The following is a 27,529-nucleotide window of genomic DNA, read 5'->3' on the forward strand; positions in this document are numbered from 1 at the left end:
CAGAGATGGACGGACACGCTGCTGCGCCTTGCGTGCACCCAAACCCGTCTCACCGTTCGCTTATCATTTTAACAATTTAACCTTTTGCAATCTCAAGCTCGGTTACCGGTGACCTGCCTGAAATCAGCCAGAGGTAAACTTTTCCTCCTCTCTGTGGGTCGGAATTTCCATGAAGCGACGCATCGGGTGACTCTACTTTGTCGAGGATTTTTTTTGCTCTCCGTGCGCAGCGGGGCATCATGTGGACGCCGACGGAGGACGAGAAAATCGGTGTCGGTGAGTAACACCGGTTAATATTTGTCAGAGTGGGCTTTATTTTCACGGAGAGGAGCCAGAACTGATGTGACACTGACGAGGGAGTGATGCTGTGCAGTCCAGCAGACTGTGTTTAATGTTTTTGCGCATTCTTTATTCTCAGACGCGTTCAGGTGACTCTGCGTCACGACTGACATGAAAGATGATGAACAGAAAACCTCTACTTCTGGTGTTGGTCTCTTAAAATGAGTTTAGCACTCTAGTAGCATATGCTTTTCTGTAACCTGTTCACAGTGTTTCCAGTTTGGGTGCAGGCCCGTTTGTAGTATTTTGGTGGCCCTACATGCAATAGTCTCTTTTGAGGCACCCGTTTTCTGTAAGATAATTATGTATATGCAGTACCTTACTTAGGAAAAGGGGATAGATTTGTCAATTAAAAATGAAAAATTCAAGTTGAGCCAGCAAAATAAACATGGAAAGGTACCATAAATTTGGTAATAACATATATGCATGTATATAGGTAATAACATGACATGGACCATAAAAAAAAAAAAGAATCATGCCAACTTTCAAAATTTTAGACTTTATACATTTGCAATTTATATATAAAGTACAGTTAAAATAAAATATATTTTTTAAGTCTACTCATGAAATAATTGTAAATATAAGAAGCAATATTTCTGGAAACAAAAATCCGAAACTGTGACTACAATTTAAAATTATTGAATCAATATTTGACCTTATAGACTCAAATCTTTGTAAACTCTTTTTTTTTATTAAAAAGCTTAAACATGTTAAGGTTAAGAACTTGTAAAATGTATCAAAACAAACTTTGTAAATTACTTTTATAAATGCACAAACCACAACAGAGAAAGTACATACAGTAACCCAGTTCTTCACAGTAAAGTCCTTAAATGCTATAATTTAGGAGGCTGTAAATGTACTTAGCTCATTGTAATTTCCCCCAAACGCTGTATAATGAGGCTGATGTAGATTGTACAAGCCACAGCGACCCATTTCATCTACATTGTCTGCATACGGTCAAGAAACGATTCTGGTTGTATGTATTAAGTATATACTTGAGCTAATAGAATACTTACCAACTCTATTCTGCATCAGCATTTGCAGTTTCACGAGTGTTTTTAGTAAAGTTTGTGGTATGAGAGTCTCTCAGGGGGCTATCAATCATAAACAAATGTATACATGTTGCAGTACAGGCTGTATGATGCATCAAATGAAGACAAAACTGTGAAGCGATCACAAAATGACAAATAAAAGCCACAATGCGGCAACAGGATGCTGTGCTAATGTAAACACAGGTAATTGGGAATGGACAGAAATGTATATATAACATTCTACCCACCCTCTTGCATCTCCTCTTGCCTATAATCCCTTAAAGCAGTCGCTAAAACACACTTGTATGCTGACTTCTGGCTGGTCTCTTTTCTAAGGCTGCACAGGATAGTTGCTGACTTTTTTTCATATATATATTTATTAGTTTGTTGCAGATGTGTTGTGGTTTCTTAGTGTCTGGGTTTCTGAATGAAGGTTAAAATAAGTAGAGAAACACTTCATTCCTCTTTTGGAGTCTTTACTGCTTACTCTGTGAGATTGAGAATATGTAATGGACCGATATCGTAAATTATTGAATTGTTTTTTCCCTCAACCGGGTCTGACCACAGATGCAGTTGAAATGTGGTGGGAAAAAGAATCCAAGCTGGCAGATTCCAACAAAAATTTGCAACAGAATTTCAAAAATGTCCTGACTGCTCTTTGGAAGGGACAGATTAAGCGAAACTCTACACCAGTATCTGCAAAAAATGGAGGGAGACAGACTCTGCTGACAGGAAGTCAATGTGGGGAATCATGACTCTGGCACTCTGTTAATTGGAAGGACACATTGGCTGAATTTGAATGAGTGCTTCCTTGAAGCTCCGTAGAACTCAGCTACAGCTTCTTGATTTATCCCATTTACACCCTTTTAACACCAAAATCAGAATTACAGCATGTTTTAGACTGTGTTGTGTTGTATTCTGGCAGGTGATGCAAGGACACCGGCATAAGCAGACAGCGCAACAGTGTGAACAATGCGAGCTCAGATGAAACATCACAGCTTCCAGTTGACATTGTGATACCGTTGGAAAAAACAAAACACTGTCAGTATTTTGATTCCGTCAAAAACCAAGGACCATTTATCGGCAAGCTTTGAGGATCAATAAGCAAGAGTAGCCTCTGTTTGAGAAGTAGTGTTTACTATGCTAATTAAAACGAGAGAAAAAGAACAAAAGCAAAACTGGACTGACAGTACTGTAGGTTGCATGAAGAGCCGCACCGTCTCTCCAAACTCACATGATTTAAAGCACTGTGTTTCTGCTGCTTCCTGGTTGAATAAACTTCATTTGCAGCGATCTGTACCTGGGATTGGTCATCCGACTTTTTGTTTCAAGTGCTGAAGCACTAATTCTCAGTTAATCAGTCGTTCGTTAACCTAACATTGACTGATATTCTCCAATCACGTAGCTCAAAAGGGCCTTCAGTTTCTTCTGCTTTGCTTTCTGAACAGAAGTGCTAAACCGCATCTACACTCCAGTCAATAGTCATGGCTGACAGGATTCCTGTGTTCTCTCAGTGAAAAAGCCTGTGTTTTTATTCATCCATTTATTCTTCAGATTTACAAAAAAAAAAAAGATTTACTTAAGAGATTCATTGATGTCACTTTTCTTTGGCAACTGTGATTTATAGTTTTTCCTGAATGTCAGACCTGTCACTTCTGATTTTCTTTTTCGTTTCAACTGCAAATTTAAGGCGAGGCAAGTTTATTTGCTTTACAGATACATTAAAACATCATAGTAGAAAATAAAAAGCATGGTTTACAATGTAAACAAAAAGAAAGGGGAAAAAAAGAAGAACAATGAGTGGTTAAAAAATGATCAAATATATATTAGACCCTCCAGAAAAACGCGGGCAAAAATCCTTGATTCTGTGGGCTAAAATCCTTGATTTTGCGGGCTAAAATCATTGATTATGCGATTAAATGTGCAGGTTTTTTATGCGCTTTTATGCGGTGAAATTGCGGAATAAGCTGGAAGTTGCGGAATATGCGGGAAGTCGTGGAATATGCGGAAAGTTGCAAAATATGCGAAATATGCAGGAAGTTGCGGATTCGGCGCTGAGCTCTTCCCTCTTAAATTCAGCGGGTTGTCTCGTCTGATCTGAGGTCGTAGGCGAAAAAAAAAGGAGAGTGCGGGTGGAGAGGAGAGGGGCGGTGGCGGCCCGGAGGCCGGCCGTCTCTCTCCCTCCAGCCCGCGGCTCAGTGCTCGGGTGATTGCCGGGCGGGCCGGCGCGGCGAGGGGGACGAGCCAGAGCTCCATCACCCCACGCGTCCGCCGCCAAGATCCCCCAAGTGGATGGGAGCGTGTGTCCGCCTCCGCCGGCCTTCGCAGGCCTTCGCAGGCCTTCGCAGGCCTTCGCAGGCCTTCGCAGGCGCAGTGGTACGCGGTCAGCGCGGATCCTGAGTCCACCGGCAGGAGACGGCGGAGACGGTACTCCCTTTTTCCTCTCACCCCCGCGGGTGAGAGCTGCTGTTTGGGGGGTGGCGGTTTCTGCGAGGGGTGCGGAGGTCCCCGGGCGGGTCCCGCACGTCGCGACCGGGCGTCCCGACATGTCACTCACAACACTCCCCCCTTTTTCCAAACTTTATGCGAAAATGTATGTGCGGCGATGATGCGGTGAAATCAAGCGAGCCCCGCATAATTCGCATATTCAGCGCGGACATATGCGATCATCGCGGGAAATATGCGCCCTTTTAGGAATAAATGTATCCCCGCGTAATCTGCGCCATTTGGCTGATTATGCAATGAATTATGCGATCGCGTAATCGCGTTTTTCTGGAGGGCCTAATATATATAATATATGATCAAATATAAACTTAATTAACAATGAAAGATAGCAGAAGCTGCAGGTTTTGCATGTGATAAGCATATAGTTTAAAACTTTGGGCCTTTGTTAGCAGCACAACATATTTCTGGTTGTACTTCGAAAAGTATTTTTATTTTAAACTTACAGTTTGTATAAATTGCTTTCTTTTTTATTCTTAACTTGTTCGGAAAAACTCTCACAAGATGCTTCCCAATGTCTGCGACATCTGGATTGTTTTTTTATTTCTCAGTAATATAACCTTTCAAACTGATGCATTTCATGGCACCTTACCGTGCTCATAAAATAAGATGAAATAAAATGAAATAAAATCCCATCTGCCCAAGGATGGCTGGGATATGCTCCAACAGACCCTGGTGACCCTGAATGAGAGGAAGCAGTTATCAGCAAAGAATGGATGGATGAAACATTTCAGAGCTGTGACTATTATGCATTTTATGACTGAACAACAAAAAAAACCTTGCTGGCAGGCATCGCTGCCAGTTTTGGCTGATTCTGGTCAGAGCTGATAAGATAAAATGGATAAAATTGTCATATTCCAATCGCCAGCCAGTCAGTTGGTCTCTGATTTATTTATTTTTACTGTGAAGATGCACTTAAAACTCTACGTAGTCTCTGAGCGAGTGCAGTCTGCTGACCCTGCAAGTCTCTCAGAGTGAGTTGGTCAGACAGTCTGGACAGTTTCATGATTTCAGCTCTTAAAGCTCTTAATCACTGGGGGAAGAATTATTTAGAAGCTTTGTTAAAGCAAAAAACTCTCAAATAGCACTGTACACACATTTCTTTACACACTAATGCATTACCTTTACAGTATTACTACATTACATCAGGCGTCTCACGCCTGAGGCCGACGAGATCCATCAAGATGTTTGCTTTGTCCAAACCTCCACCTGGACAAAAGTAAACAAGTGGTCCCATATTCACACATCTTAAGTACTAGGACATGAAAAATGTTTATAAAAAAACTGAAGTCTTGGACAGTTTGGTTAAACCAGATATTTCAGATTCACTTCCACAAAAGAGTCAATCTTTTACGGATTATATTATTATTATTTCACAAGATCAGTGTAACAAAAGCAGTTTGATAGATGAAGTCAGGTGAAGAGTAAGGGCTTATTTTGGCTCCTATTTATGACTCGCCGCACCTCCAGCTGTTTGTTGTTGATAATTTTTATGCTTCATACTTCAACCACTAAGTTTCTACTAACTAAGGGGTTAGATTTCAGACTTCCTGGGCACTGAAATCGACTGGTTTTCATTAAATCCACCTGAGAGTGTAAAGCTCTCTCTTCTACTTGATCTTCATTGTGACTTGTCTGGAGTTGGTCGGGTCTTTCTTCAGCATTTATTCTGTTACGCTCCATATCTAATCTGCTGCTATTAAAAATCCCAGGTACATATAATAAATGACAGATAAAGGAAAATCATTAATCTCCATTTAAATAATGGGATGAAGCGTCTCACAGTCCCGAACAACCTGGTCCTTTGAAAGCGCAGGGTCACATATCCGTCAGTGTTTGTATGCAAGTGTGTTCTGTGGCCTTTGTTAATCCAACCATTTGTGATTTTTGCAGGATAAGGCTTTGCATACCAAGGCTGAGAGAGTGGTAACTCATAGAGGCGTTCCAATGGAGTTGGGATGACTAGTGCCTGGTTGTAGAAAACAGCTATTCAGCTGGATGAATGCAGCTTTGTGGCGCCCATAGAGGCTCCTGAATGCAGTTTCACCTCCCCCGGGGCTGAACTCCACAGCACTCCGTTCTCATACTTGCACATAAAACTGAACAAACTCAGATGGACAGAGAGGCAGATGGACGAATCAACAGACACTCCTGAACCGCTCTTTATGAAATTTTCCTGCTAAAAATCAGTAAACATGCCGTTCTTTTTCATTACGTTGGTCGTAGAAGTTGCTGAGTGGGCCAACATTCAGAGCAGCAAATGAACTGAAATTGAACTTGGCTCTTATGTCAGAGCCCTCCACATCCTAATAATAATTCATAACAACCAGCAGATTCTCAGAACTCATTTGAATATAAATATATTTTTGTTCTGCATCCAGACAAAATAAACACAGACGTAATATTGATATTAAGCTAATACTGTAGACACAGCCTAAAATTGAAACATTCCAGTCGCGAAGACTTCAACTCCGATATGCGTGACAAAATCATTTAGTTATTCCTACTTTGTCCAGGGCAAGGTTAAAGGAAATAACACAGGGCGATAGAAACGCCTGTCACAGATTTCCAGGACATCAATACAACCATTATCGCTCATGATCACATCTATGGAAAGTTTAAAAATCAATATTTAGCTGAAGATGAGTGTCATTTGAACCTTAGCATGAAAGAAAACCCACAGCGGAAACTCCTTCAGAGTTCGTCTCCAGCTAATCTACAGGTTTAAACCTGGAACCTTCTTGTGGCGATGCAGGTATGCCAACCAGTGCCCCACCACGCCGCTGCACGACAGGCATGCCAGTCATTTTAGCCCCCACCCCAGGCATGCACCACTGAACAAAGTGCTTAAACGGGGTCGCACTGAAAAAAGTAACTGGTGTGTAAATGATGCCCTTCCTAAACCCTTCACTGACTGGATCTTTTTGTTTTCTTGATATGTCTGTTTTTTTTAAATTTTTTTGCCAGATTTTGCTCTTAACTGTTTAACCCAGACCATCTTTTCCTTTTTTCTGCCTTTTCCCCTGGTCAACCGTCCCTCTTTTTATTTTGGGGAGATCCTATATAAGAGGCTACAGAGCTCTTCCCTGTCTGAAATGTTTAACCACATTTCAGAAACCTTTCTTATGTTAGTTGTTTTTTCCCCCCTCTTGGACCTGATCCTTCATATCTGTGATGATTCACAAACTTGCTGTTGTTTTCATACAACTTTGAAGCATGACCCATCATGCCGTCATGTTTCACTGCTTGAATAATTGCCCTTAGTAGCCTAATGGCAGTCATAAAACTGGATGGAAAAAACAATATAAAAATAGCATATTACTGTGACGTGCATAAGAGTAAGCATCAGGACATAGTTTTTCTTATGCAACTCTTTTAGATCTTTTATGTTCTTTTTCATTTTACCAAATTTGTTTAAGCACAATACTGGAAAAAAAACCCTGTTGCATCTTCTTAGAGAAAAATGTTTTATTAACCTCTTTTTACAAACACTAAAATGGATTTAGCTATTAAAATGAGCCATGAGTATGAATGTTAATGGTTCTTTTTGATTTGAAGTCATTGAGTCATAATGTTCTAGCTGGAAAAAGCAGTTTGCAATTGTTAGGTTCCATAAAATTGAACAATGTCATGTGTCCTGCAGTTGTTTGTTTCTTTTTTCACTCAAAAGTCAGACACTTGTTTTGTGTTTAAGCTATTGCTCTCACCTAAAACTCAGTGTATCAGAAGATTTTATCTACAAATGTGCTTTCGTGAGTTTGTTGTGTCACATTGGTCGCTCCCATGGTAGCAGAACCAGCAGGATAATGATGAGGCATACTGATGTTTCTGGAAGTTTTTATGAGTGTTTAACCTTCGTCTCTCATCTTTGAACATAATCAACTTTCCATACATCCCTTCCAGAAACACCGTAAGAACTAATGAGCAGAAGAAACAAATGATCTCTCATAAACATGGATAAATACATTTAACAAAATTTTCTGGCATGACATCTGGATCACACATACCAAAAAGTCAAATTCACATTCACACAATTAACATGATGTTAACTTACAGTTGGATGCTTTTACAGGACAACTTAATGCACTGAACATTGTGCTTTTAAAGCAAACTGATCAATCACATTATCAACGTCAACCTTGTTCGCACTCCAGCTAGGCGCATTATTATGAAACCTTTATCCTTTAAAGTTCAGCGCCACCTTGAAAGTTAACATGGTCAATTACGTGATTAGCTCTTAATTCAGAACATTTATCACAGGAAATTGTCAAAATAAAAGACCTACAGTGCAAATTTAGTTACTACAAATTAAAAGCCTCATGAAGTAGTTCTTTATCACACTCTTATGCATCATTTTAGCAAAATTTTAACTTTTCAGGCGTCAATCAGCCAATGAAATTGCGGCTGCACAGTTGGTGCTAATTAAGTGCAGACCATCTAACTTCTGGATTCAGGGTCATGCAGAACTAAGATTTGTTGCAGTTCCTTCGACTATGGGCTGCCTGCAAAAACAAGTCAATCTCTATTGACTCTCATGTTAAAATGTCCAACTTTAGAGCTAGAATAAATATATTTGCAGTCTAGTCCAAAGACCCATTTTGATCTCAATCATTTGATTTCACACCCATGACAACTCTGAAGGGGCCGTTTGCATTAACCAGGGTCAGTTAAACATGACTGTCATTTTTTATTTCACTGTCGAGTCAACATGTTAAACGGCATATCCTGCTGAAAATGTCTGATGGCACCTCTGCAGATCGCCTGAACGGCTGAAGGAGCTGGGCGGAAAGCTAACTTTGTTTGACGTGCAGTGGACGTGTTCACATCGGCTTCCCGCGCAACATTGCTGCACTCTGTACAAAGAAAAGCCCAGGCTTTAAAACCGGTTTTCAGAAACTAGTGGGTCACGTAAACGAATGCTTAATCCGTTAATTTTTTTGAATACTCATAAGTACTGTAAATTTACATCCGTCTCTTTTTTATGTTGCTAATCAGTGAAATCATACATAATGGGGGACGGTCCTACTTTATTTAGTGTATAAGTATTGGAAATAAATGTAATTGGTTGTTTATTGGTATGACAAAGGTGACAAAATTCATATCCGTCAATTCAATAATAGTATTCTAATTCCTGAAGAGACATTATATTTTTACACTTTTTAAGTCACTTTGTGTTAGTCACTTTTAAGAATCACTAAAGAAGGTTGAGACATTTGACTCCATATCACTGTTGTTAGTGTTTAGTGACCCACATTTACAGCTTTAATCATGCAGCCTCTGTAATAAAAGCTATTCTCAGAGGAGGAAAAAAAACACCAAAAGACACTTCATTGGTAAGAGATCTGACATGTTTCCCCAGACACTAAAATCTATCCAGGTCAGTCTTCATTCATGGAAACTGGCAGGTTTAGTAGCACGATACAATATGTCAGTATAATGTAGAAAAAAGCTGCTCTATTCACTGATGCACTGATTTCCATCCGTCTACTTCTAGATTGTTGTTGTTTCCAAGTTTCTTTCTGATCTATAGCTGACAGCATTTACTTTTGTAACTTGTCTCTAATGGAGAAATTCACTTGTGTCTCCACAATAGACACATTCAAATGCTCAAACATTTGAATACTTGTATTTATTGTAATTATTTATATTACAACGTAGTTGACTTGTTAAAACAAGGTATGTGTGTGTTGTTGGTATAGCTGAACAAAATAGCTTTAGTTTGTTTGCTAGATACAAAATCTATCTAAATGTATATACAGCTGCTCTCACTGCTCTGATCTCTGTATGCAGCAGCGAAACATAGGAAACAGCAGGAAACTTAAAAGAGACACATAGCATTTCTGATTCAAACCAGGAAAAACAACGCTACAAGATGATGTAGTTCCCTTTCTGTAATTTGGTAAAAGTTGTTTTAAACTAAAGATGTTCATGCTGCTTCTTTGATGCTTTTTTTCATAATTATTCATGTAAGTAGTTCAATTATCCATGCTATGGGGAATACTGGGCAAATTATCCTCTTGTTGTGTCTATTGTTAAAAACAAACAAACCTCCAAACTGGAATTTGATATATGCTTTTTGATAATAATTGCATATTTGCAGGCTTTATTTAGATACTATTGTAAAGGCCTGTGTTAATCAAGCCTGACTGAGCCTGTTCATGCATTATTCGTTGCGTGGGCAAATTTAACTGTGGGCTGTGCAGGAGGAGATGCATTCAGAGAACATGTATGCAAGTGTGCCCTGGCCACATTCAAACAAAACAAACTCATATGAAATATGTATTCAGTTAAAACTGCACTCTGAGACCACTGATTACAGAACCTGTAGTGAAAGCAGAAAATATTCCATATGCTGTAACACACTGACAATTTACTCACAGTGCAATTTATCAGTATTCAGGGTTCATATTTAATGAGTGAAATGGCCACAGATACATTCAACTGACTGCAAAATCGGACAGAAATTTTGCACATATGTAAAAGCTAAACATTTTTAAAGTACAGAAATTTAGAATTGCTGGCAACTGTCTATGGTGCTGAAACACATCCATGTAATCACTGGACTGGAGGATGTAGAGGATTCCTTACTCAAAGAGTGTTTGCCTCCACTCTTTCTTTTCATTTCAATCTGATGAAGCTGATGGCTAAATCACAACAGGGAGGCTGCAGAGTTTTTAGATGTAGGCGAGAAGTTCATCATTAATGGCAACCAGCTGCTGCTGCACGTTGGTCTGTATGTGTCTCGTGTTGCTGCTTCCTTTCCACTCATTCACCACTGAGAGGTGATCGTGTTGGGCCAAAACTGAAATGAACCTTTTGTACAAAGTTTTGACACATAAGTAGAGTGAGCAAGTAGGGCAGCAATCCAAAAGCAAAAAAGCTCAAGAGGATTATGTGAAGAGAAACAGTACTTCAGAGCTTAATTCCCCCCTAGTGATAGATGGCAGTGCCCTTTAATTGCTTTTCCTCATGATGGCATTTACACACGAGTGGAGTATCGCAGAGGATGCTGTTGAACGAAATACTTTGTACTGACGTGCATGTTGGTGTCACTGTGTATTAACAAGACAGCAAGTGACTGTAATTTCTTGGTTGAGTGTATTTGTTTTTAGATTTGCATAAAGATGTGTTCCTTTCTTGTTTGTGTCTGTGTGCTTAGTTGCTGATGACGATGTGGAAATGAAGTTCCACTACACATCCTCTATGTACTTACAGCAACGTTGCATGTTGATTCCTCCACTCGACTGCATGTCATGCCCAAAGCTTTGATATTAGAAACCAACCATGGACTCAGTGAAGGTTTTTTTCAAACTCCCATCTCAGATTCTCTTTAGACTTGAGACTTTAATCTCCATCTCTGCCAGTTTCATGTTGCCTCTCTGCCTCTTCCTATGAATCTCAGTCTGTTACTTCCATCTGTAGCCCCTCCTGTCTTTATGTCTTGTCATCGCAAATCTTAGCAATTTAAAAAAATCTGTCCTGTTTCTAGCACGCAGACATATGAACAACTATCCTTATGAGAACTTTGCAATGACTTCCATTTATTGTGTAAGGTTTAACCCTCAAATCCCAATATTAGCCATGACCAGTTTATGCCTAACCCTAATTTCAATGCACATTGAGCAAACCCCAACCTGAAATTAGCCTCAATTGGACTACATTCTGGTTCCCACAAGGACTAATGGTCCGCAAAAGGCAATTGATTTCTACCAAAAACTATGCTTAAGGGACAAGTAAATAGCTACCCTTGTTAGGACATTGCAATAACTTACACTTAGCATTGAGACACTAACTCCTACCCCTTTCTTCAACCAGGACCAGATTAAGTCCCTCCCTTAATCTACATGTGGGGACACATTTGTTGGTCTTTTAAAGAAAGGAAAAACTTACAATGATCACTGAACTGACTGATACTGACAAAGGTAGTGATAAATAATAATTTACTGAACCATGACTAATTAACATTAGACATTACTTTGGCTACTGAAACTGGTATGGACAAGTTTCATTAGTTATTTCTAGTTGGTACCCCTAGATTGAAAACAATTTGAGCATAGTGGCATATTAAACTAAACTCTTGTAATTAGGGTCACGGGGGTCTTCAGTCTTGTAAACAGATAATTTGGCTATTTAAAAGGTGAAAAGTAGTTACAACTGTTTAGTATCATGCTGTTCACCACACTTACCATGAACCAGAGAAAGCAAAGGAGCGATGGTTGAGGAGATCACTCTGCATTCTGTTCTGTTCCCTGGTTTTGCCCTATTTAAGTTACTGTTTAGAGGTTTGGGGGATACATATAAAAGTTCACTGCAACCACTATTCATACTGCAGAAAGGAGCCATAAGGATAATTCATAATGCTGGTTTTCGTGAACACACCAATTCATTATTCTTCAATTCTAAAATAATCAAATTTTTTGATATAGTGGAATTCCAAACAGCACAATTCATGTATAAAGCTAGGAACAACTTATTACCATCTCACTTACAGGAAATGTTTTATGACAGAGAGGGGAGGTATAATTTAGGGGGTACTCAAAATTTTAGGACTCGTAGAACACAAACAACAATGAAAAGATTTTCTACATCAGTCAGTGGAGTTAAACTATGGAACAGAATGGATTCAGAATTAAAACAATGTCCAAACATTAACCAGTTTAAAAACAAATATAAAAACATGATTTTCACAAGGTACAAAGAGGAAGGGGTTTAGGGGCCTGCAGATAACACTATTGGGTGAAATGGTAAATTTGTTTACATTCATGTAATGAAATGGGCTGTTAATTATATGTGTATGTATGCATGTGTATGTATATATATATATATATATATATATATATATATATATATATATATATATATATATATGTATGTATGTATGTATGTATGTATGTATGTATGTATGTATGTATGTATGTATGTATGTATGTATGTATGTATGTATGTATGTATGTATGTATGTATGTATGTATGTATGTATGTATGTATGTATGTATGTATGTATGTATGTATGTATGTATGTATGTATGTATGTATGTATGTATGTATGTATGTATGTATGTATGTGTGTGTGTGTGTGTGTGTGTATGTATATATATATATATATATATATATATATATGTATATATATATATGTATGTGTGTGAATATGTGTGTAAGTAGATATATATAGATATAGAGCAGATGGAGTTAATATGGAGATAGTATGGTGTAAATAAGTATATTTATATAAATATTTGTGTACAAATATATAGAAATACTCAACTATGTGTATTAGGGCTGGGCGATATATATCGAGATTTTAATATGTATCGATATATTTTCAAACGCGATATGGTACGAGAAATCGTTTATATCGATTAAAAAAAAAAAAAAAAAAAACATTTTAATTTTTTTTTTTTTTTTTAATGATTTTGATATAGCTTATTTTGTGACAAATTGACTTGAATGTTTTATTTGAGATTTGCACAAATGTTTTGTTATTTGCAACTATCAACCTCAGTTGAAAAGTCTGCCTGTTATCGTACAGTGTATTTTAATTTAATTGTTGTGCAGGAAAGGGATATTTGTTTTATTTTATTCAAGAAGCATTTTTATTCTATATATGCAGGCAGTTTATTTTTATTTCATTTGTTTTATACATTTTGATATTGTGCAGACCTCTGTTAATAAATGTACCTGTGTGACATTTGGCACGAGGCTTTGTATTAAAACTAAAATTAAGACTGTTTTTTTAAGGGTTTGCCTCAGAAAAAAATGAAGCTAACAGAGATGCTATGCTTTGGGGGAAACCCCAATTATGGCACAGAAAAAATATCGAGATATATATCGAGTATCGCCATTCAGCTAGAAAATATCGAGATATGACTTTTGGTCCATATCGCCCAGCCCTAATGTGTATGTATGTAGGGCTGTCCCCGACGCAGGATTTAGCTGGTCGACTCAAGTCGGGGAGTTTAATGTGACGCGTCGACGGCTCGTTTTTTAAGTACCCCCACCGTATCAATTTGGCTTTTTTCCCAAGTGCTGTTTAAACCACGTGAACATACAGTGCATGCAACAGTAATATGAACATTGTTTTAAGCATTTTAAATGAAATAAATCTATAAACTACCACTTGAGAGACTTGCTGATATCAATCATTATTACCTGCTGCTTTCTTTCACCACACAAGGTTACGGCTTCATGCCAAACCCTACCCTTCACTTTGATTCAAATCTTAGCTGTAACCAACTCAACCTTAGCACTTACCTGGGTATGGGTAAGTAATGAACCTCATGAATTATCTTCTGCCTCGTAAAGCTGCTCTTTAGTCTCCATAAGGACCACTGATCTCAACAAGGTTGATGAGTATACTAGACAAGCTCCTACTGAGGTAACAAAAACAAGAATACACACACACTTCCAGGGACCACTTAAACTTGAACCACAGTTGGAGCAGAAACAACGGCGCATTTACGATATTCCGTGCTCTGGATTCTCAACGCAAAAATGATAAATTAGCTCATGTCATATAACTTCCAAAAGCCAATCAAATTTGGTCCCTGTTTAGATGTTTTAGATGGACAACAAATGTTTTAGATGGACAACAAAGGACAACAAAGGAAGCAACTGTAGATGAGAAATGGTGATTCTTTACTTCGTCACTCTTCTCTGTTTTCTCAATAGCCGCTTTTGCACTAGTATCGCTTCTCCTCGGTTCTACCCGCCACGGCCCCATTTTGCGCTTTCGCACTAGGGCTGAGACGGGTAGAGCCGCTCCAAGTCGATACTTTTTTCTGTAACCATTTCAGCGAGGTTCTATAGCGGGCTGAGCCGGGACTATTTCTGAGGTCACCACCCTCCACGCCTCTGATTGGTCGGGGGGCCGGGCCGTCAAACGTTTGAATCAGGAAGCGGGAGTCAGAGCGAGAGCGACCCGCAGCTCGCGGCGATTTTATTATAAAGCGCAAAACGTCTGTTTGGTAATCCAACTCTGAGGTGCAGATGTTCATAAACCTGGTGACTGACGAGAGAATTAAAAAAGCGATGTAGACGGGCTGTTTTACTCTCAGCCGCTCGCGGCTCCAGCTGATTTCTGATCAGCGCCGACATGAACAAAGCGGTTGCGCAATCGAGTACGTCACAGCAGCTTCACCCCAACCTGCCCACTTCTCCCCTGGCAGTGCGAAAACACACGGGAGGAGCCGTGTCAAGCTGCGCGGAGCCGAGCCGAGCCGAGCCGGGCTGAAGTGAGACTAGTGCAAAAGTGCCAAATTAAAGCCCCAGTGATTCCCAGTTTCAGAAATATTGTATTTTAATGTACTTTTCACATACAGTACAGTTTGGTTTTGACATGCAATGAAAATCTTAATTTTAATTTATGTCTCATGTGTGAAAGGAAACTTTCTTCTGTGTATGCGAGTTAAGTCCTGGTTTCAAAGTGGGCTCCGTCTTTCGTCAGCCCTGATCTGGTGGGTGCATGCGTGTGCGTCTGCGTGCCAGTACTCGTGTGTCTCAAGGGTCTAAGACACAGCAGCATTCTGGAGGAGAGTTCCGTTGTTGTTATGGTTACACTCCGTTTCTGCGGACACCCTGGCAGGACTGGATCCACAATCGCCATAACAACGGTCCAACTTCTCAGCTTCCTTTCTGAAGAGAGAGGTGGATCAAAAACAATGACAACAGAAACTTTCTGGTTTTATATAACCATTTACTCCTCAAGATAACTCCTGACATACAGGACACAGTTCTGTATTTGTGGTACAAAGTCTATTTAAAAAAAACTTTTTTAAATCCAATTGCTCTAACCCACCACAATGGTTCTATTTTTGTGCACCTTGTCCAGTATTTTTTTTGATAGTTGTTATGATTTGGTGTTAAATAACCCATTGAAACTAATTTTGGTCCAATTATAATGCCTTACTTGGGCATTATAATAGGCTTCACTGACAATTACTGCAACATCACGGCTGATGCCTGTCCTCACACCTTAACTTCTGATTCTTTTTGGGAGTTTGTGACATCCATTTTCTTGGAAACCCTGACTAAAACCATATTCCTTATACTCACCAGGTCATCGCACACTCTTAAATGGTCAGACCAATCACAACATTATCTATAATAACTGAGGCAGTTTGCACAAAAGAGTATTTGGTTTCAGTCACAGTTTGCCAACGTCCCATCAACTATCTTCAGCTCTGGACTTTTGCTTCCTCTGACTGTATGGTTTCCTCGCACCGTTTACTATTCTGATACGCAGAGTTTAATCAATTTTTTTTAAATAAAAACCTAAAAGGACATTGGTTTGGTTTAATCTCTGTTCATTGTGTCTTAGTTGGCAAACGAAACCTACTGATGTGATGTGGAGCTTATAAAATGTATAGTTAGACAAAAGATGGGGAACGTGGTTGAATCAGTTCTAATGTAGTTGTCTCTTGCCCAGGTGATTTTGTGCTTTTCGTATCCCTTTTTTAGTCCTGACATTAGCTTTCAACTCCCCCCATTATCTTTGCTTCTAGGGATCAGAATAGAAAGGTGTTGTCAGCTGTTTCAGACATCTCTGAGCACAGTTTCCTGAAATGCAATCCCACCCTGTCTCTGCACTTATTGATTAGTGTTTAAAAAAGGTCTACAAGTTCATAGCTCAACAGTCCTGCTGCTGATCCAAAGTACATTCAAGAGAGATGCACTTTTTACTGCCTGAACAATTAGCTTTTCTTCTAGTTTATTGACCACAGATAAAGAGTGGACCCCTTGGAGGTTAGTCTGGACCGAGTTCAGGCAGTATTAACAGGGAACAGAGCTGCAGGGCAACATTAATGAATGTTATTGCAAAGCAATCAGAGATTGAATGGGGAGAGTAAGTTATTTGTTTGTTTGCATTTGGAAACTCCTATATGTCTTGTAATGTGTACAAGCTGGTTTACCAAAGTCTGATGGAAGATGATGAAAAATAAAAGGAAGGAACACAATGACAAATTTGTTTTAGAATAGGCAAATTAAACAAAATTGAGGAAAATAAAAATTCAGTATGTCAATTCAAATAATACTTTAATCAGTTCTTTATTTAATTGACAGCAACATATCCCTTCTGGACTCATGACACATGACCCAACGCCTACTGCATGTTGCAATTTGTTTCACCACCCACCATGTAATCCTTGGCTTTCTCTACAGTGATTCATGCTCGACAGTGCCTCCATATACAAAGCCGAGGCTATATTTTAATAAGCCTGGACACCAAGGTGAGAAAAACAATTACTTTTCCAGGCACCAGTCTTAAGAAAGTTGAACGCCTCCTCATTTGTTCCATATCTGTGTTTATTTCTTTATTGTTGAAGGAAGATTGTGTGTTCTTGGAAGTGACTGTTTTTAATCTGAACCTTGTTACCTACCTGCACTGACAGGACGCAACTAGTAAGTGACGCCATGGACTGATGCATTGTCTTTTTAAATTCTCCCTTTCTTTGAATTTTCTTACTTCATTTCTGTGGTTTTCTTTGTCTCACTCTCACCTTATTTACCATTTCTACTTAGATCATATTTTTTTCCCTGGTTTCCCTCCCCCTTACATCCACCGCTCACTTAATCTAATAAATATTTCACCAAGATATATGCTATTAATAGTTCTGATCGTTCTCTGCTCCATCCATCAAGCTCAGCTTTCTCATTTGCACTTTTTTTCCCGATTGAGGTAGAGTTTCAGGTCATTTTCAATCATCATCAGTTCTGAGAACAAAGCTCTTTTCTTTTTCAGTCACTAAAAAAGTGGAAGAAAGTGGTAAAGTGGAATTATGCTTTATTAAATTTGTTTTATCTGAGATTAACTTTTGCTAAAGTGTTTTGTCACACTGGGAAAAAGAAAAAGTGCCTGCTGTAGTGCAACACATGGGGGGCGCTGTTTCAGTTATCAAGAGTTATTAATAATTGTCCTCCAACAATTATTAATAATTAATAAAGTAGATTTATCAAATTTAATCCTCAAAATGACTTAATCAAGACGGGGCACCACCTAGATTTTAACCAGGAAAATTCTAACTTTAACAGCAGAATCACTCTCAAAGTATGGGTTATTCTACAGAATAGTAAATTTACTATATTTCTACAGAATAACAGTTAAAGGGGGTTGATAGTTCGGCACTAGCTCTGTCAAACCAGCCATTGTGACAAAATATGTGAAAAACAACACAAACAACTTCTCTCATTAAAACCAACCAGAATTTATTTACATTTAGGTGTCAAGCAGGTGGAAAAGCGACACCTTGGAAAAATCCTGATGGCACTACATTAAAAACACAAAACACTAACCATGAAGAAAAACAACAAGAATAAAACGTTAACTACATAAAGGAAAAGAAATCAAGAACAATAAACACGTGATACAAATCTTCCGATCATCTGTGTCTCAAAACAACGCGGCTCAGTAAAGATGGCAGCGTCCCCACAAAATGAACAAACAGTAATATGCTAACAGTAAACAACGTTGAACACAAATTTAGCTCTAAACCGCTCTAAATTAAACTGATTGCCCAAAACCATAACCTCACGCCTTCCTTGGTTCCGGGTCTGCAAGACTGCGGGCTCTTTCTGGTGCTGATCGCGTTTCTGCCGGGGTTCTTCAGTCCGAGACGGCCCCTTGGTTCTCTCTGCTTCCAACTCGGGAAAGAAAAGGACAGTTGCTGCAGCGGCGCCTCACGCCGGCTCTTTGTGCCTCTGGCCACGGCCTATCACGATGCCTCGCTACGCACGGGGGCCGGTTCCGTCCGTCGGAATTGCGGCTCGTCCCGTCTGTGTCGCCGGGCTGCGTGGGCTTCACGGGTCCCAGGGCTGGAGCTTCTACGGCTGATTCTGGTTCACGCTGGCGGCCGTCCCTGGGACGCCACGGTTCCTGGTGCAGGAGAGGGCTCGGAACGGAAAAGGGTTAGAGACACAGGAGAGTCAGCGCGCGCACTCGGATCAGATCTTAAGCTCAGCCGGTCAAACCTGGTCTGAAGCGGCTCTCTCCCCCCCCCCAGCTCTCAAGAAAAATGGGGAGACGTGGTCCAGATGCGCTGGTCGGCAGGATAGGCCTATCCTGTCCGCTGGGCTGGCAAAGAGAGGAAGAGCTGGGGGAAAACAGAGGTTTTTCGTCCCGCGGGCTGCGGGATCGTCATCAGCGCCTGGCCAGTGATTGGACGCGCGCCGCTTCAGGCGCCACCTTATTTCACACCTCCAAAGCATGCTGGACTTTGTAGTGTTTACCAAGCGGCAATTTTAGGAGTCATTCGAAGCTGATTTTAGACTGGGGTTTCAGCCGGCTTTAAAGTCGAATTCACAAGTGTTCGTAAACATTCATAAGAGTTCAGAGTTCACATGATCACATGACGGTGGTCCAACACTGAATTTGATTTGTGTAAACGTTTCAAGGCATTTTTTTTAATGTTGTTTAATGTTTCATATTTTGGAAATTTCAGGACCTAATGTATGTTTTTTAGAAGCTCAGCCATTGACTTGCTTGGAACTCTGAGATGACCAGGAGTGAAAATCAGAAATTTTGTATATTTTGTTCATTATATCATTAACTATTAAATGCATAACTACAATAAAGGATTTAAAATAAAAAATGATTACTTTGAGAACAGCCTCTCTGCTCTCAAAACTTTAAAGATAATTTTGTTTGAATATATCAAGGTAGTTTATTCAACTATCTATTCTGAGTTATATCTGTACTACATTCTGTGACATAATATATGCAGTATTTCAAGATTACAAACATTATAAAAATATAAAATAGGGCAATAGAAGTTATGGTACTCCCTGCTGATGGCACAAATATATCATTTATGCAGTTGTACTGATTTCTCATGGTCAGCATCCGCCACAGAGAAACATAAAAGTATGAGAGTGAAGATCTGTCTCTAAAATACAAAATGCTGCCCAAATAAAATGAGACTGGTGCAATAGCATATGCTCATTCTCATGCTCCGAGCAGCCAGCCAGTGTAAAGCTGTAAACCTAACAGGCCCAGAGCTTTTTACACGTTCCCTTTAACCCATTAAAGCGTACCCCCCGCCCCCCAACTGCCTGTTCATTCACTCATAAAATGGATGGAGTGTCAAATGCATGCTTGACCGTGGCTTTTGTGGAGACCATTCTTCACTTGCTTTATACGGGTGCAGAAGATGTGTTTATGTGATGCACGAGACAAGCATGCATGTATAAGTGAATGAGCATTTGCTGTGTGTGTGTGTGTGTGTGTGTGTGTGTGTGTGTGTGTGTGTGTGTGTGTGTGTGTGTGTGTGTGTGTGTGTGTGTGTGTGTGTGTGTGTGTGTGTGTGTGTGTGTGTGTGTGTGTGTGTGTGTGTGTGTGTGTGTGTATTTGTTGAGCAGTTACAAAGACAAAATTGGACCCCGGAGACACTGATGATGAAATCAAAAGAAACGGCGCATACTGTATTTTAGAGCTTTCGTGGCGCAGAACAAAAGATAAATGTTGGCTTTTATTTTTGGGGAAACATGTAACAATGCAGGATTTTTTTTCCTTTTCATTTTTGTTTTTTTTTTGTGTTTTCACATTTCAAACCATTTTTTTTGTTTCAGGCCCCAAAATTGCCTCTCAGGCTGTTTTGTGGAGTAATTATTATTGATTTTTCTGTTATTACAGTCCATGCCCCATTTTAGTATTCTGAAAATGGCTTTTCCATCATTTAAATTTCAAAATTTGGATGTCGAAGAGGTTGTGGTTCTTGCAAACGCAGCCACTTTCTTTGGCGTGAGGTTGTCAATGTTGGGGTCCTGATGGATGGACATCCAGTTTTGATGTATGAATGTCTTGAGTTGATCACTAATTGCAATTTTCTGCTTCTCCACTTGTTTTTGAGGACTCATCAAATATTCCCCATTAAGATCTGGGCCACAGAAACAACATTTCAACACCATGATTGCCCAGCCAGATTGCTCCAGGATTGTTGGGAAAATGTCCTCTGGAATGGTATTTCCATCCATAGCTTTATTCATAGCAGTGTTTTGGTGCAGATTTGTGACTGAACCTACTTCCTGAGATGATATGCAGTCCCACCAATGACAGTATCAGGCTTCTTCACTTTCAGGTCTGTTGTCTTTGGCAGCAATTTCCTTGCAATCGAGACCTTTGCGTTGTTAGTCAATAATGGCTGCATCCATTTCTTTTCATACAGTAACCATCTCCAAAGAACACCAGAAGACTATTGTCTCCACTGCTTTCTTTTATACAGTCAGCTCTTACTATTAAAACACAATGGTTTCAGCTGACGTGTATTTCATGATGTGCTGATTTTTAGACTGCTGAAAGGATTTTATTGGTCAGTTTTGCGCAGCACGGTGGCTTTGGCAGTTAGCATTGTTGCTTCACAGCAAGGAGCTCCGTGGCTGGAGTCCCGTCAGGGGTAGAGACACCCCCAAACAGAGACGTTTGGTACTCGGACTTGGTACTTGGACTGGTGAGTCTGAGTGGCCCACAGGGATGACTGTGTGTGTTGTCCGTCTACTTGTGGCCTTGTGATTGACTGATGACCCGTGCTGCATGTAACCCTGCCATTTACCCTAATAGAACTGGGATTTACTCCAGCAGATCAATTATGATCAGTAAAATATTCCATCTCTCGTGGAAGATGGAAAGATCTATATTAATATTTTAATTTATGAATTTATGGTAAAGAGTATTGGCATACTAGCATCAAAATGTAATGCCCGAGTAGTCAAGGAAGGAGAATGTGTTGAAGTCTGCTTTTGCTTGAGTTGTTGTTTGATGTTGTGGACATGCATCCCTGAGTTTGCATGTATGTGTGCATGTGTGCATGTGTGTTTGTAGCCCGCAGGCTAGCTTGCAGACAGCATCCCATTGAATTACTATAATGGGCTGGTAATGGGATTCACTGAGTGTTTGAAGGGAGAGGGATGGGATGAGGAACATGCCAAAGGTCAATGAGCTGCTCTGGAGCCTGCACCGATTTCACAGTCTATGAGCTAAATGGCTTTACATCAAGGCTAATGGTTCAAACGTTACCTAAATTATTTCTACTTGGAAGATCCATGAGAACAGAGTATGTTTGTGGCTGGTGTTTTAAGTTTCAGCTTGGTAAATGGGGCATGTGATCAGTTTCTGCTGTTTGTCACTTTACACCTGTCTCTATAAAGTGAAGCGGTGCATTATAGTTTTCTGTTATTTTTGTGGCTCTTTAAGTTGTGAATACAAATCAAGCCCCTTTGACTTCTGTAATTTAAACCTCTTGCAGACCCTGTCATGTTTTTTGCTCCATTGTGTACCTTCAGAGCAGGCTGTTTGAGAGAGATGAGTTAGACTTCTCCCGTTGACTCACTTTCAAGGCGATGACCAGTACCTTGCAAGGACAGACACACGCAACATTAATGCACCCTCTAACCGTGTCCTCGCATCCTTGGATTGTGAGATCTGGGGAAGAAAACATCTTTGTTTATAAGCTCTCACCTCCTCCAGACGTCTCCTTATTCCTCATCTCGGAAAGGTGTATGTAATGGATTGGAGGATCAGCCTTGATAACAGAAAGGGTCATTTATTTGTAGAGAAGAGGTAAAGATAGCATCTAAGAAAACTAAGGACGATGTTACCCTGCGTTCACACTGAAAGCGTCACGGGCGTCATAGGCAGCCGGCTGCCATTCATTTTCTTTGAAAACGCGTGTAGAGAGGCAGTGGGAGCAGCAAGAGCAGCAGAGGCAGCGGAGGCGTCGGGAGCAGCGCGTCAATTTGAAGTTGAAAAATCTCAACTTTATGCAAATGAGCAGCGGCGACGCCGAGGCGGCGTCCAATCACAGACCGGGATTCCCAAAGCGAGAAGCCTCAATGCAGATTGTACTTTCATGTACACACAAACGTACACTCATTCACATGCGTACATGAGCAGAGCTGTGCACTAACAAACTTATTTTATCAGGAATTAATATATTTCATTCAGAAAACTGACATTTTTGCTGATTTGACTGCCGTTTTTACCTGAACTGCTCATGTGAAACACGTAAGTGATGGTTGAGGAGCTGGATGGTCCGAACGATTTTATTTGCTACATTGATCCAACGCAAAATAATTAAAAACCGTGCTTATTAATCACAAAACGCAGTTTAAACATCATGACCAAATCCGCTCCGACCCGGTGTGTCAGTGATCAGCGCAGACAGACTGCAGCTTCACCTGAACTATGGTTCCGCGTTAAATTGACGGCATAGCCGACATCGTAGGGCAGGGCTATTCAATTGGCGGCCCGCGGGCCACATGCGGCCCGCCAGGAGCTTTTATGTGGCCCCTGGTCATATTTAAAAAAAGGGGGTGTTTGTTGAAATTTTTTTTTTTTTTTTTTTTTTAATAATAGTGATGCACCGAATGTTCGGCCGAAAATAGCAAACAAAAAACACTTTCGGTGTTCTGTGGAATAAGTGGGGAAAAAACCGAACAGTTAATAACAGCTAACAGATACAGGCAGACACACAGGCAGACAGACATGCCAGGAATGCGTTCAAAGGTGCGATTTTTATTTGTAATGTGTGCAGAGAATGCATATCGCATTTAAGTTTAAGTTAACGATGCATAGTGTTTGTACATGTTAATCTCTGTTGGAGATGTTTTTTACTTTGGATTTTTTGCCAGTGTTGCACAGTGTTAATGTTTGTCACATTATTATTAACCTCCGTTGTACAGAGGACTTGTTGACATCATTAGGCTTCTAGGATTGGCCTGAAATTTTTTTCATTTGAATAAGTGAGGACTTTGCATTTCAGATGGAACTTCTAAGCCTCCTATAATTCGTGATTGTTTTGTTTTGCTGATATAATGCACAGATGTGTCATTAATAGAGGAGCTTATGGTTAATATTTTGGTTGCTTATTTATAACATCAAACTGGCTACTATGGACTGAAATGCTTGGGCTCAATGCTTAATATAATATTCAAATAAGGAAATCTTCGTGGAAAGTGGTGCTTTGTCATTATGGCGTGTTTTATTAAAAGTAGCTCAATATCAATTTCATTAAGTTTGCACAATGCATGGTTTCAAAATGAACTTGCATTCAAAATAATATTTCTTTATCTGAATATTATATTTAACATTCACAATTACTAAATCTGGAGACAATTATTACATAATTCATATGTAAACTAGATATATTCAAATGTATAATACAAATGTATTATATTTACATAAGTCTTCGTCTTTGAGTGCAAAATACATTTTGAAAACTCCCACATTTTCATATTGTGCGGCCCTCTCCATACAGTCCTTTTGCAGATGTGGCCCCCGGCCGAATCTATTTGAATACCCCTAGGTATGGTAGGGTATGCAGCGACGTGCACGGTAAGGTGTGCATCACCGCGTACCCTACGCCGTCGGCTTTGCGTTGGTGTTACGCGGAAACATAAATCAGCCTTCACCGGGAGCAAGGGCTCGTTGAGGGTTGATGTTGATCCGCGGACCAAACTTGTTATGGAGCATCAAACTCACTCTTATCTACGCGGAAATAACACTAAAATATAAAGAAGGCTTCCCAAAGTGTGATCTATGGTGAAATAGGAAACTGAAGATGTGCATGCTATACGTGTAGGCTATATACACTGTTCACTCCAGTTCTGCAGCGCAGCTTTAGCCCCGCCCACTGCAGCCGTCGACAGTACATGAAGCTTTCAGTGTGAACGCTCCAAGCAGCGTGATGCTGGCGTCAGGAGATTTTTGACGCTTTCAGTGTCAGTGCAGGGTTAGTGTTATGAAAGGCAGTGTCATAGAGACACAGCATTCAGTTCAATCAATGGTTGCTGCCTGTTATTCCAACAATGTCTGCAGCATGTAAAAGGTCTGAAAAGAACTGCGTGTGGATATTTGTGCAAAGATACTGGTCGCTGCTCCTCTCAGCCTTGATCTTGATTCATATTTCTCTTTCACAGATTCACTTTACTTCACTCTTAAGGTTTTATGTATCAGGACATCATAAAAATCCTCAGGTCCTTACCAGCTCCAAATGACAGATAACAGATGCAGCATTACACCGTGTCATCATTTACTGACTAAAAATCAAGCTAAAATGCTGAAACAGTGAAAGAAAAAGTGAACAGTTGAACCAACTTTAACATTAACTTTACAAAGTTAAATGAGTCTAGAGGCGTTTGTGTTGACGTAGGCCTCCTAATATCCCAGTGCAGTGTCTCATGACAGAAGGTTCAACAGCTAAACTGGTCCACGGCACAAAACAACAACAATTAACAATAAATCCTCAATAATGGAACTAAAAACTGTTGTTGATGGTGCTTTGATGAATGTTTGCAATATTTGTCCTTCTTATTCCTTTTCTTTTAACGGTAGTTCCCAGTACTTTGGAGTACGCTCAAGTCAGCTGGACCGGCTTTATTACAAATTCTATTACAAATACACTGTCCGGCAAATGTTTTACAAACATTTGCCGGACAGTGCATTACGAATGTTTCCCCTAATGCTTGAAAAGCTCCGACCCTGAAGTGGGAGCTAAAAATAAACCATGTAAAAGCAATCCTGCATCCTGCTTTCAGCTGGGGTTGATGCGCTATAGACGTTAAAAAAAAAAAAGACAATACAGCCACGTTTCCTTCGATAGTTGCAGGAGCTTTTAAAAAGGCTCCTGCAGTCTGAAACTACTCGTAGATACTTCACACAATGAACACACAGGCTTTAAATGGCTCCGCACTCCGGCACGCACCATTGTACCAGTGTGCAAAATGAAATATTCAAAAGACATAAATTTGAGAACAGCTGTTTCTGGCAGTTTTTAAGTGACTCGCAGGAATCTTACAATTCTCCCCCATGGGCTAATTGTAACTGGAAATGCACGTGCTGAATGAGAGAGCAAGTTTCCGTGAGTAAAACCTGCAGGAACCCGATATCAAAGCAAAATGTAAAAATATTTATGTCTAATTCTCAATTTGTGAATGATGCAAGTACAGCTGTAATAGGGTGGTAGAAGCGACATCATCAGTATCTATCTATCTATCTATCTATCTATCTATCTATCTATCTATCTATCTATCTATCTATCTATCTATCTATCTATCTATCTATCTATCTATCTATCTATCTATCTATCTATCTATCTATCTATCTATCTATCTATCTATCTATCTATCTAGTTTTTTGCTGCGGTTGCATGTTAGAGGAAGTGTGAACGAGTACTCAGAGCAGCCAGCGAGGTGGCTCAGAATTAGCATCTATCAACATAAATTATAAACTGTTTATATTCATTATTTATCACAGTGTACTTCATTTCTCACATTACTGGTTACTTCACTCTCACTGCTGAAGTCCCCTCCTTTTTCTTGTTTTTTTTTTTTTGCTTTCTCCACGCTCGACAACCTTCTGTCTCTCTGACCCGATCACACTTTCTTTTTAACACCCCCCCACTCGTCTTCCTGTCTCCTTCCAGGACCGATGGGTGTTTCCATTGACCTGATTAGACTTGACCGCTCTGGTAGTAATGGGTGTGGAGCAAGCATGAGAATTACCGAGCGCTGAGGGTGTACGGCTGCACTTTCTGCATTAACCGTGTGGGCATTTTTAAGTGGTTTTAGCTGCGCTTATGCAGGTGCTCCACTGGAGATTAACCCACATTGTGAGGCTGATCTGCTCCTTAACTCTTTAAAGCTCTGCAACATCTGGGAGCAGACTTAAATGGGTGGACACAAGAATCCTTTGGCGGTATCAAAAAGATTCAACCACCCTCCACCTCATCAGCAACATGGCCAACAAGAGTTAGGGGCTTCGCTTTCAAAGCGCGCATCGGTTCCAGGGTGATGAGTGAAGCAGATATGCAGAGGCAAAACCCACAGCTCTCAAGCAGCTAATTAGGAAGCTCAGCTGTCTTCAGGGCCAGCAAAGGTCCCTGTCATGGGATCATGGGGACATGCCACTGGTTGACGGCGCAAAAAAGTTTTACAAAAAAAAGAAGGAAAAAGAAAAGACAGAAGATTTTTTCTTGGCTCATTTCCCCTTTTATAATCTAGAAATGCATGTGGATATGTAACTACGTCACCAAAACACACTTTAGTCCTTTTTACGTGAATATTGCCGCGAGTGGCGCTGGTCCCGGTCAGATACCAGCTGGCCACAAGTGACGGCGCGGAGGTCGCTGGCGCCGTTTCCTTTGCCGAGATCGCAACCAAAGCAATGTTATAATCTCCTACATCATCCAATGGTGTCATGTAAACTTGTTTGTTGTTCTAATCTGCTACTGCTACTACCGCTACTAGTAAATATTTAATCACTTTTCCAACTGTTGCTCTGCTTACTGCCCCCTATCATCACCGCTGGTACGACGCGCTCTCCTCTAGGGCTGGGTATTGGGAAGGACCTCACGATACGATATGCATCACGATACTTGAGCCACGATACGATACAAATTGCGATATCCCGATTATGCGATATATCCCGATATATCGCGATATTCTGCATAGTTCACCGAAAAATTTAAAAATGCATTACACATCTTAAAATCCAAGTTGTATATATGTACATCACATGATAGTGATAATGCATTGGACAGACTGAGTCAAAACAATGTAATTCAAACTTTCCATTTTAATTATGCAACATATTTGCATGAAAAGACACACTGAAACACAATGAAAAGTGCAGTGTGTGCATTATTCTTAGATACAAAATACTCAAAATAAAA

General features: G+C 40.0%; 1 protein-coding gene across 9 annotated transcripts in view; it reads left to right on the plus strand.

Annotated features, from left to right (window-relative positions):
* Positions 1-27,529, plus strand: part of LOC133448459 (dedicator of cytokinesis protein 3-like) — a 246,147-nt gene continuing 218,618 nt past the window's right edge. For all 9 annotated transcript variants that reach the window (XM_061727004.1, XM_061727008.1, XM_061727005.1 and 6 more), the window contains exon 1: positions 1-276. In XM_061727004.1, coding sequence (XP_061582988.1) covers positions 240-276 — 37 coding nt within the window. In that variant the 5' untranslated portion in view covers positions 1-239. The remainder of the gene's footprint in view (positions 277-27,529) is intronic.

This window comes from Cololabis saira, chromosome 8 (genome assembly GCF_033807715.1).
Source record: "Cololabis saira isolate AMF1-May2022 chromosome 8, fColSai1.1, whole genome shotgun sequence".
Taxonomy (NCBI): domain Eukaryota; kingdom Metazoa; phylum Chordata; class Actinopteri; order Beloniformes; family Belonidae; genus Cololabis; species Cololabis saira.